Source organism: Haliaeetus albicilla, chromosome Z (genome assembly GCF_947461875.1).
Source record: "Haliaeetus albicilla chromosome Z, bHalAlb1.1, whole genome shotgun sequence".
Taxonomy (NCBI): domain Eukaryota; kingdom Metazoa; phylum Chordata; class Aves; order Accipitriformes; family Accipitridae; genus Haliaeetus; species Haliaeetus albicilla.
In genome coordinates this window covers 2,018,471-2,031,059 of record NC_091516.1, presented here as the reverse complement: position 1 = coordinate 2,031,059, position 12,589 = coordinate 2,018,471, and the positions used below count along the sequence as shown (strand labels likewise).

At 38.6% G+C, this 12,589-nt stretch overlaps 1 protein-coding gene across 3 annotated transcripts in view; it reads left to right on the top strand.

Moving 5' to 3' along the window:
* FYB1 (FYN binding protein 1) overlaps positions 1 to 12,589 on the top strand; it is a 67,354-nt gene that overhangs the window by 19,419 nt on the left and 35,346 nt on the right. For 2 of the 3 annotated variants that reach the window (XM_069775734.1, XM_069775732.1), the window contains exon 2: positions 5,914 to 7,063. In XM_069775734.1, coding sequence (XP_069631835.1) covers positions 5,914 to 7,063 — 1,150 coding nt within the window. Of the gene's footprint in view, positions 1 to 83; positions 214 to 5,913; positions 7,064 to 12,589 lie in introns of those variants that run through there. The other variant, XM_069775733.1, reaches the window with a different exon arrangement.

Here is a 12,589-nt window from a genome sequence, read left to right as displayed (position 1 = left end):
CCACCATTTCTTGCCTAATATCCTGAGGAGAGCAGTTTTCTCTACTGATCATGATACTGAAACCCACAAGCAGCATTCTTATGCAAACCCTCTCTGAGAAGCAGAACTCAGCAAACAGAACAGGCTGTTAAGGTGATAGACCTGTGGATTGTCTCATTGAGGGAGCCAGTTTTTCTACCTGTATCAAAATATTGGAGAGCTTTGGGAATCCAGGTAAATTGTTGTACATGTTTGTCTTAGAAATAAACCTGCAAAGTTCCAGGAGAAATACGATCAGTACAAGGTATTACATATAACTTCATATAACTGGAAGCTTTAATTGTAGATTTTACTTACTATCAGTTGTGGAGCTGAAAAGATGCCAAGCTGATGAAAAGGACTTTTCTCTCTCAAAGTTTTGTGTTTAGTTCCCTGAATTTTTACTAAGAGCAGTCCTAATTTAAGTGATTTTTTCATTTTGAATAATAACAGAAATGGTATCACTTAAAGGCAATTATTTTCTAGTAATTCCTTTTGCATTATTTGTGGCTGGTTGGTTTATGGGTGGGATATTTTTTAATATACCATACTCTGGATTGAGATATCAGTATATGTATTTTGTCTGTAGTGGGTCATGGAAAATATTTTTCTTTCCAGTGGTGAGTCAGAATGGTACTCAATGTCATAAAACTGCACAAAATTTCCTTTAAATCTTGAAATTCTGGAAATAATGGTAGGAACTTTTCAGTGGCAGGAACTCAAGTTTTTCTTCCTTGAGACTTGGAGACGTTACGTTAGCTTTAGTGGAATAACCAGAGTCAAATCAAAGACATCCATATGGCAGTCACTGTATACAGTGTATATAAATAGTTTTCTGAGGGAAGAGGGATCTGTCTGCTTCATTTCTGGGCAGACTTACTAGAAAAGTTACATTATTCTGAAAGCTGTTGATTAGCATATGAGACAAATAGATTAAAACCCCCAAATTATGAAGTGTCATGAAACTCTGTGCTTATATAATGCCATGTTTAAAAAAATCATAATCCTTTTTCAGGAAGGATAGAAGTTCTTGGTGGAAAATTGAAGCTGCCAGGCTTCTGTTGTTGAAGACTGAATTGCCAATGGTTGATAGTTTTTCTGATTTTGACATAGACAGGTACAAAAAAGAAGCAAGAAAATAAACATGAAACTTTGTATTGAACTTACCAGGACATAGGATGAAGAGATGACCATGCATGGATAGATGCTTTAGCCTCATGCATAGGCTGTGACAGCAATAGTCTGGGACCAAGCTGGGATATCATCTGGCTGTTCTGGTCAAGCCCTATGCCTTCACTAGTCCTGGTCTCAAACTGACCCGAAGTGGATGAACTATATTGTCCTGTCATGTTCCTGCAGTATGATATAGTTGGTCTTATGATTAGGTAAAAGATAAGAAAAAGTGACAAGAGAATGCACGATGGAAAGATACAGAATACAGCATGATCAGGCTGGGACACTATCTTGTTTAATTTTCACAACCTCAAGTCCTCATGAATGTGATGGTTTTGTCTTGCTGGTCTTAGAGGGATGTTCGAAATGATGCTCTCAGGCTAACATAGAGGCTGTCAGCCCCTTACTGGGGAATCCCTTAGATTTCTGTTTATCCTCTCCATCCTAGAGGTCTGCCTTTCAAAAAAATCCCAGACAGCAGAATAGCCTGCCTCTTCATTATTTAGTATCTGATGAGGGCTCATTTCTCCTGTATACCAATCATTGTATTAGCAAGTCTTTTTGTTTGGGCAGATGCTGTCCTTCCACCTTCTTTTCATATTTCTGCTACCTACATTCATGGTATTGCAACCTCTTAACCCCAATTTCCAAATACTGCACTCACTATTAGAGGGAGTCTTCTTTAACTAGTAATTATAACTAGACTCAGGGGGGAGAAAACCAACTTGAAAATTATTTATCTCTTCTGGAAACAACAAAGTTGCATAATGATAATTCTGAAGTCTCTCTGTCTGGAAAAGGAAATAGTCATGCAATAATTTATCACAAATTCAGAATGGCACTAGCATCTTGTGCAAGCAGCTAAACTCCCTTAAATCCATTAACTTCAGTAGAAGTTAAATCAGGCCTTTATAAAGTTGCCAAATAATTTTCAGATCTGCATTTCTCTATAACTTTCATATGTCATTTTCCTTGCCTTTTCTGTCCAGTTCCTTTTTCTTTATATCCTGTCCATGGGTCAGAGCTCAATTCCCTTAGTAGTTATCAGCTTCTCTGGTTATTTCACTGTCACAGAATTCATGAGTATACACACTTTTCTTCTTAAAGGAATAGCTTTATAATCTTTATTTCATTACTTTCCAGCAAATTCATCAAGATCTGATTCTGTTAAAAGATTATGAGTTTTTTAAAGGCCTGGTTAAACCCTATTACTTTGGAACAGAAAGGAAAAAGTTATAGGTAAGAAGTGAAAATATGGGTTTTTTCCATTTATAAATCAGATCTGCATGTATTTTGAAGAATTGCATAATTCCTTGTACAGTCAACAGTTACATATATTTCATTTGTTTAATTAAGGATCATATGCATGCACATCTGCTATTCCTTTCATTGATCTGGTGTTGCTGTTTGAAGAAAGAGCAACCACAAGGGGAAGTTGAAGTGAAATGATCTTTTGGCTTCACCAAGACTGGAAAGTAAATAATGAGAGCATATTTATGCCAAAGCAAAACAAATGGGTTTTGATCAGGCTGCTAGTTGAGTAAATTCAGGAAGAATACAGTTGGAACCTTTGTATTTCTTGTGTTCTCATTACACTGTACTTCTGTACAGAAATGTACAGTTATATTGTAAGCAATGAAGAATTGCACTTGTTTACACTGAGGTGTAATTAAGATCTAGTTGTGGAAGAATTCTTTACCGGTGTATGTTGGTATCTGTATGAGTCTGCTGAAGGCAGTGGGAGGGTGGGAAAGCACTGCACATACAAATCTTGATGAATCTATGGCATGGGAACTAAAACCTGGGTATTGTTCTAGATTTGAGCAAACACATTTGAATAATGCAACCAACTCATATCAAAGCAAATGTTACAGTGGACGTTATGTGTTGCTTCCAGTTCAGATCAGAAGCTGAAAAGCCAAAATATTTTGCATTGAGCTTCCCAACAGAGTGCAAAGAGAAAGTTCAGAAAATAACCAAAGTAATTCTTGCATGAGACTCTTCTGTTCCACATGCACTTCACACTTGAGAGGGGAAGGTTAGGGTGAACTTAATCTCACTTCAGAATCTTTTCAAGTTCCCATTTCATGATTTACAACCTATTGTATGTACTAATGGAATAGGTAATTGCTGTCGTTTCTGGGAAGGGAAACAGAAACTGCAGGGATTACTCTATAAGCAGGGCCACAAATAAAAGATTCTGTCTTTTTCCCAGTTCCCCATCTGTCTACCTGGCCAGTCAGGTTGTGCATTAGAATCCACAATATGGCTTCTAGTATAACGTAGCTTATGAAAGCAGGAACTGGTGACGTAGATTAAAGAGAAGCAGAAAAATTTCACGGAGTTTCTTACTCTCTTCTGATTCTTAGCATTACCTTTACAACTTACTACTCACTGTAACTAAATGAGAGAGGCTACACTGCTGATTGTAAACCCTTCCACATGCCCAGGAGTTTTTACTCTTGAAGAGCTTGTAAATCTGCATGACTGGCAAAGTTTGTTCACGGTACTGGGAAGAAATCTGTTAAAAGAAATCCACTGACGGTCCTAACATGGCAGTAGTGAGTGGTTCAGTGCTTTTGAAAGAATGTATAAATGTAATTGATCTTGCTATTGCAAAGATGTAGAAAACTTCTCAGAAACCATATATCATAACAAGAAAAGTTTCTTCAAAGCCACATTTCCAGCTTCCAAAAGGTCTACATGCTGAATGTCTCTTGTCCAGAATGTTTTTGTTACTGTAGTTTGACACAGTACTTTTTCTTAAATTTCAAATGGAAGAGGTAGCAGAAGAATCAATTTATTGCTATAACTTTCAAAAGAAATGAACAGCTGAGATGGCCAAACAGCTGATTAGATTGTAATTTATAAGTTCTGAAGACTTCAGACACTGACTTAAAGTTACAGTATCTCTGATGGTTTAGATTTTGTTACAGAAGTTAAAAAAAAAGTACACGTTAGTACAAAGTCAAAAGAGATCAGAGACAAGAGGCTTTGTTATACTCTCTGGCATTGTGATTAGCTTAACTTTCTGTTTAAGTGGGTAAAATCAGTGCCTTGTGAGGCATTGTGGGAGAAATCTTGAATGATTAGTGATATATATACACATATCTCCGCAGTGTAATTTTGTATGTGTGTGAGTGCATATGCGTCAACCTGCAGTAGATGACTTAAACCTGATAATCTCCATAGTAAATGTGTACTTCCTCCCTTCCTTATACGTGCAAAAAAAGATAACAATATGGTGCTCTGAGGATAAGTTTCATATACATCTATCTTGTTTTAGCTGCATTTATTGTAAGTAACTTTGTAGTATAATACAAACAGTTTGGAAAGACTGAATGTCTTGGTGACACTGAAAGACTGGGAAAGTTACTTGAAGTTGCGGAAGTCACAGGTAAAACTATTCCAACATAACAGGCAATTCATGTAATCTGATAAAATCAAACAGAAGGCCAAAGGAGCAAACCCCCTATTTAGAAGCTCTTGTTAATGAAGCAGAAAAAATTACTGAACACCCACTGAACTGTACTGAGTGAAGACACAGTTCATTCTTCAACCTCTTTTTAAAATTTTTCTCAGACCTCTATTTATTTGCTTTGTAGTGATATTCTTTTATTTCCAAATGATTCAGAGCCCTTCCTAGTTATAACATCCCTGCTTTACACCATTAGTCTTACATTTTAACTTCCACACACAAAACAGATCCCGCTTAAACAAGTTGTGAATCAGATACACCAGCGTATCTGCCGTAGCTGCACCCCTGCTGCCACTGTTGTCTGGGAAAGGGTTCCCTGTGGCAGAGGGCTCCTGGAACCCAAAAGTGGCCCCAGACTAGTGCAGTGGGACCAGCTTGCTTTGCCCACATCCTTCACTGCACTGTGTTTTAATTGTACTGAATTCAAATGTATTGAGCTTTTGCACTCGATTCATATTAAAGATGGGTCCTGAAAGGTATTGAATAGGTCTGACCAATTAAAACATTTTTGAATGAAATTGGGTTTTAGCCACTTGGAATTGTTCCTTTTTTTTTTCCCCCCCCAAAGAAGTTAAGTGTCTTTGACAGTGTCTGGGTGTATTGATTGTAATTTCTTCCTATTTTGCTCCACATATTTTCATTTTCCATCCACACACACACAGTTTTGTTCAGATACAAAATGGAGAAGAGAAACAAGGACAAAGCAAGGGCAGGGGGAGCAGCAGGGAAGAAAACTGCTGAGAAGGGAAAGAAAAACTGACACACACACCCCAAACCAGAAGAATTTCTGTTTTCACAAAGGAACTTGCATTTGTCCAAAGAGTTGGCAGGAATAAAGCTAGTCTAGTACATAATCCAGGTTCTAGTACAGTCTATGCTTCTCACTGCAAGATACTCGTGGGTTTAGGGTTACATTAATTTTAAAGTAGTATGTATTTTCTTATATTTATTAGGTGTTCTGTTCCCAGTTACAGAAACAAACAGAAATTATAGCATGCCCAAAAGGACCTGCATAACCACTACCTGCACTGAAAAATTTACAAGATTGTATAACCACAGCAAGGATATAACAATATGCTCAGCTTCTTTAACCCTACAGGAAGATGTGCTACAATATCTCCACAGCCAATCAGCAGTACTACAAGCCTCAGACCAGGAAACTCTTTAAAGTACAGTATGTGTGAACATTGCAACAGGGACTTTCTCATTGCTGCTCTTTCTTTTTCTTTTCTTTATGCTTATAGGATGTCAAGGCAGATGTGAAGGCACTCATGGCGAAATTTAACACAGGTAACAGCCCCACAGAGGATGTTTCTGGTAACAGTCGACCCTTCAAAGTCCCAGGACAACCTATTTGTACGGGATTACAGACAAGGAAAGCAGCACTTGAGAAATTTGCAAGTCAAGGGAATACATCTTCTCCTTCAGGACCCAGTACCTTTCACAAACCTGTTCATCCTAAGCCTCCTCTGGCTGTCAAGCCTTCACCTGATGATAAAACAGAGAAGGATCCAAAGCCCCCATATTTGAAACCAGTGGCACAAAAGTTTGGGGTTCAGCTTCAGGCAACTAACAGAGAAAATGATGGAAAAGCTGGATGCACTAAACCCCTTACAAAAACCAGTGACTTGGCAAAAGAAGAGCCAAAGCCTCTGTACCCAAAACCTGCAGGGAACAAGTTCCTTAACTCTGCTCCTCATGAGAAAGAAAAAAATCCTCTGGGAACAAAATCAAATTCAAATTTTGCACCACAGGAGAGTGAGGCAAAACCAGCATTTTCAAAAGTAATTGGAGTTAAGGAAAAGTTCATGTCTGCAACACAAGAAAATGAGCCCAAGCCTCCTTTCTCTAAACCACCTCTGGCACAGAAACCTTCTCTAAACCATGACATCTCCCACAATGAAGACACTTCTAATAAAAATGTTTTTCTGCAAAAAGGACTGTCGGGCCCTAGACCAAATATACACTCATTTAAAGCAACAAAGGAAATGGATGAAAATAGTAACTGTGCTGCAGAAGCTGCAGGCAGTCATTTTTCTAACATAGCTCTGAAGCCTGCGGGCCACTGGCCCAGCTCTTCTCAAGGCACCCCCAAAAACATGGAGGAAAAGACTGAAGAAAAGGGGATTAGTGCTGCCAAGAACATCTTCCTCAGCAAAATCATCCAGGAAGAATCAGGTTCTTCTTCTCCTAAGTTCCATAAGATGAACACAGCGCTTGCTGCAGGAAGGCCATCAGGTGGATCACAAGAGAAAGAGGATGGGGACAGGAGGTCAGGAACCCCCAAGCGAAAAGCCTTGCCGCCGCTGTTCAAGCTAGGCCAGCCCCCGCAGAAGCCCAGCAGACCCCCCAGCGTGGACCTGGAAAGGTTCCGGAAGAGCAGCCCAAAAGACAGTGAGTCCTCTCTGTTCTTGCTTTCCTGGGTATTGGCTTTTTAGTGCATTTAGTAAGCAATTCATTTCAGGTGGAATCCCCTTTTCTGTTCCAAAATGAGACTTGTGCATCAGACAGCCCCTTAAAGCTTTAACCTATGCTTCCGTACAGGGCAGAAATATAAATTATATTCTCCGTCCCTGAGCAATAAAGTGTAGGATGAATGCTTTCTGTATTGGTTTTATTTGTTTTTCAAAACTACTTAGGTGTAGCTATAACTTGTGTCAGGGAGTTTAAGTATTTTTCTCGACAGACACTGAAGTCCTGACTTCCTATAAATGATATCTTGATGTTGTGTGTCCTGTTCTCAACAGTAACTTCTTGAGCACAGCTTGAGGGCCACCAAAATGATATACTACAACCTCTAGTAACCACACTTTTTTTTTTTTTGCTTTTCACAATGACTAATCACAGCATGACCCCATAAGTTGCTGTATTTTAAAGTTTGTTTAGAAAGTTGAACACTATGCAAAATTACAGAATGAAATGCTCCCACAGGGAACTGCATCAGTTTTATACCCAAATCTGAATCCAGATTCCAAAAGCGTCTCCTAGACTTAGTGTTTTCTGTTAGGTTTACGTGACTTCAGTAGTGTGGCAGTTAGAAACACCTGAGGCTCTGCCTCACTATTTTGCTGAAGAACCAAGCCTCCAAGCTTTCCCATGGTCATAATCCAGGCATGAATATCAAGGCTTGTGACTTGGTTTTTGTAAAATTTGAGATGGTTTTGTGTGTGATGAGAGCTTCTGTAAATACATTTGAAATATCTGGGAGGACAAAAATCCCTGTGGAAAAAAAAGAAATTGCTGTGACTCCACAGCAGAGTTCTGCTTCAACAGCTTCTTTTCACCACATAAGACAAGTTGCAACAATGATATAAGCAGTTTCTGAGGCACCCAAAATATGCCCTTGAAAATCTCATGCAAAAGTGTAGTTTCCTAAAGTTAGACCCACATATCCACTGTCACCTCCTTGAAAGAGAGATCAGTTTTGCAGAGGTTCTGCATGTCTTTAATTCTCCCTTAACTCACCTGTATTTCAAACTTTTGGATTCAGTTTTTCCTCCAAAGCTTTTAGGCACCCTTTGAGAATTCTAAAAAGTTCACATCAGCCGCTTCAGTTGGAATCGGTGTTGCCAACTGACACATTTCTATTAAAAGTTTTATAGTAACTGAAGGAGGCTTTCTCTTTTATCTTATAGCACCAGGTGCTAGGAACTGTGTTTGCATGAGAAATTCTGATCACATTTTAAAATCAAAGTTTTAAGTTGTATGGGTCCAGAGGAAAGCTGGTCTTGATCTTGGTGCATGAGAGAAACAAGGACAGAAATAAAAATTTATTATTGTGTTGGATTTCTATGCTGTTTTTTTCTTTTTTTTCTTTCTTTCTTTTTTTTTTCTTTCTTAATGTACTGCTGTCTGCATTGAGCTCAGGAAGCAAAGAATATATTTAATCCTCACACGCATTATTTTAGCTCAAATAATTTTAAACAGTTATGTCCTGCAACTAATTGTGTCAGGTGATACACACAGCTAAGTAATTTCTGATAATGAGGAGCATTTCACCTACATTAGTCTGCCTTAACTGTCTGTCTTAGATTTAATTAAACAGATCAAACTTAGACTTTTAAATTTTTAGTGTAGTTAGTGGAAAGGGAGATGCCCAATGGTGTGATACAAAGCGCTAAAGTTAGATGTTTAATGTAGCTGACAATAGATGCTCTGAATAACTCCACACTGTGCATGTGCAGTACATCAGGTACATTCATGCAATTTAATTGATACAAAATTTGTTCTTGTGCCTTCCATATTTCGGATACAGTATAGCTTGTGCTTCAGCAGTTTTGAATGCACATAAGACTGGTCTTCCTGAAACAGAAGACATTCAGAGGGTTACACTGGATGAAAAAGCTCAGATCTGACTTTCTCTAAAGACAAAAAGCCACACTAAAAACACAGAGTGTGCATGCAACTATACATTCTGTTATTATTTCCATTCAGAAATTAGGAGCATATCAGTAACATAAAATGTACATTCTTGTCAGCTACTACATTCTTATTTTCCTGTGTTACCCTACAGTTAGGGAAATGTTCTCACAAATCCATCATCAGGGCCAGATTCTCAAACGGTGTAAATTTGTGTACCTCTTTAAAAGAAATATGCCAATATACAACAGTCTGAGCAGCTGCCCCTTCTCCATAGAGGACTGTTCAGCATGACTGGCTTTACTCAAGTGCCCAGAACAGTCTCAAAATGGAAAGGCAGCATTTTCAGCAAATGACACCAGCAAATGTTTTGATTAAACAAAACCAAGACCTTTACTAGCTAGAATTGTGAGAAGTCCTGATGAAGGCTGGAAACACCCAAACCTGAAATTAATTTTTTAAAATACACTTTTTAGTTTATTTTTAAGTAATTAATGGAGGAATGCTTTTATTTGTTCATTTGTTGTTTATTCAGTTATTTAAATTTTTTTTTCTGGTTCTCATGCAGTTACAGGCACAAAGCATTTTTTCATCCTCTTTTTAAAACTGGGGGTTAGAAATATTTAACCTATGCATTTAAAATGAATACTGTGAACAGGGCTGAAAGGATAATACCAGAACTTTTGCTAGAAGGAGGATCTCCTGTTGTCACTAGCCAGCACTAGTACAGGCACCAGCCTGGATGAGTCACACTGGGAGCATGAGGTAAGGATGGAGCTGCCCAGTGTGGTGGCACAGATTGTTCTCCAAACATGTTGCAAAATACACACCCAACTAAGTAGAACTGCAGGGTCAGACATGGTCTTCTCTACTTCACAGTCTTTGGGTCAGGGCAAGATTGAAAGATTTAGAAACCACATCAATATGAGGCTGTTCTTAGTGGCCCTGAGCTTCAGCCTTTCCCTGTAGAGCTGGCATGTAGACCTTGATGTTCTGTTTGGCTTTAATTAATACAGCTCATTTCTTTGTGGCCAGAATTCTCTGTAGCACAGTTCTGTGGAGAGACCGGATGTTCTAGAGTAAATCCTGAACAAACTCATTTTCAGCTCAACAAAGTTATTCATTGCTGCTGGGTTTCTTGGAACATTAAACTAGAATGACAAAATCTACCTGCTTTGGAAAGGCAATTAAATGGAATTCTTTTCTTTTCTTTTTTTTTTTTTTTGTCATTTCAAGAATCAAAGTCATGTCAGGAAGATGCCACCCCCACAGCACAAATTCTTCCTGCTCGTTAGTTTGTCCTGATAAACAGCAGCTTGCCATACTTGCTTAATTTGCTGCTGTGATTCAGGTGATGAGTAAAAAGAAGAACAAGCATATGGAAATGGTTTTCCCATCCAACAAAGCTTTCTGAGATCTAATCTTTAGGGGTTTTGATCTGTGCTAGGGCAAAAGTTAGGCTTTGTGTTGTCCTTTGAGAAGAGAAAAGCTCCACACATTGTTATAGTTGTTATACTTGTGTTAGGGACATGTTCCTGGGGCGCAGAAAACCTTGTATTGCCTGATTTACAGCAAGTGTTTGAGCTCAGCTTTCTCAGAAGTATCAATTCACCCCTTTTTCTTTGGTTGTTATCCTTTCCCATGGAAGCTGCTTTACTGTTTTTTCATAATCAAATATTCACTGGGCATGAAATGACTTTTAACATTAGAGGCTGAAGGATTTACCTTCAATGCAGCAGTCTTAGTCACGGGTGGGAGAAGGATTTAAACTGTCCACGATGCTTGCATGCATACTAAGGGATGCTGGCTTGGTGTTGGCCTTGCTTTGGATTAGAAATTTTCACCTGGTCCTGAAAAGCTTTTAATGATAAAACTTCTGTAGATACAAGTGTCTTGCGGAGGAAAGTTTGACAATTGATGCATTACTATTTTCCAGTGAAAGCAGGCATTAAGGAATTCCTGTCTGGGCCTGTGAATACATGGCACTCTGGTAAATTCCTGTGCCATTTCCCATTTCAGCAATTTTCCCTGAGAGCAGATCATATTCCCGTCAGCTCAGAATCAATGAGATGCATGTGCTTTCTAGATTCAGAAAATAATACTGATTATAGTGTTTTCTAATAAACACCCAAAGTGCAAACAGGGATTTTTTAGAAAAAAGAAGAGAAACAAAGTCGTTTTGCTGACAGTTTTCCACGTGAGGCCACAGCCATACCGTTACTTTCAGAGAAGAACTGCACCTGGGCTGACCTCAGTGGGATCGTGCACATACAGATGGCCACCCACATAAAGTCAGTTGAAGGCTCAGAGTCCCCAGCACTCTAAACACCTCTGAACGCCTCATGAACGATCAACACTGGGGCTTCAGGTAGGCAGAATATTTTGAGCTGTACTGGGAGAAACAAAAGGAAACTGTACTGAATCTAAGAGAAAAGAAGACCTGTAAGAAAATTCTCATGATTTATAATTTGAGTTACGGTTGTGTCTGCAGGACATATTGAGGTTCTGTTCTGTGATGGATTGCATACCCATACAGTGACATGGCTATGTGAGTTGAGAGAGACAGGAGGAATTAGAATTCAAGGTGCATTGTCAAAGTTAACACAACACTCTGTTGGCAGTGATTAACAATCAAGCACCACTCCCGAGGACAGTCAATGTCTTAACTGTCTTTGCAAAGCCCCTTAGAACCAGTCAGTTGTTGCTCTTACTTGATGTCAAGATGAAACAGCAGCTTCCAAAGTTACAAAGAAGAGGGGATTTTTTTATCACAGGATGTCACGGCTGTTTACTGCAGAATCTGGACTTAAAAGGTCAATGTTAATTTTCTTTTTTTACCTCAGTGCTAGATTGGATAAAGTTATGCAACAGCTCAGTATTAAGGTGTAAGTGGATAAAAAGAATTTTAACTTGAGCCAAATCACCTGTTTCTAAGATAGATGAAACTAAAAGTAGGTGATGATATCAAACAACACTGTTCAGGGTGGGGTGAGGGTAGCTGCATGTAATGATGTCATGCCTCTGCACAGGTGAACTGCAGCACACCATAAAACCCTGTAAAGCTCAAAAAAGTGTCAAAATGATAATTTCAGAATAACATGACGATTATGTACAACATAATGCCTTGACTTTGCTATACATAACTAAAATGTTATGTTGAATTTTAAGTGACACCAAAAATGTACTGAAGTAAGACTATTTGTGGGAATTTGAAGACCTTCAAGGCTTTTTACCTGCAGTTTTACTAGATTTCATGATGTTGATGTCTATTATTATTGGTGACTCAGACATTTGCCTGAAAACTGTGGAAGTTAAGTTCAAATTATGATTACACAGATCTGCCAAGAACTTAACTTTGCTGGATCTGCTTGAAAGCAACTACAAAATCTGGACGAGTAGTTATATGTTGGTTTTAGTGGAAACAAATGTAAAAGCTCTCCAGCTTTCCTCTAAGGACATTCCTCTCCCTCCTTCTAAAGTGAGAGAACCCAAATGATTCTTGTTTCAGCAGCATTGTACTGAAATATTTTACATCTCTTAGAAAAAGGAGAATCCATTTTT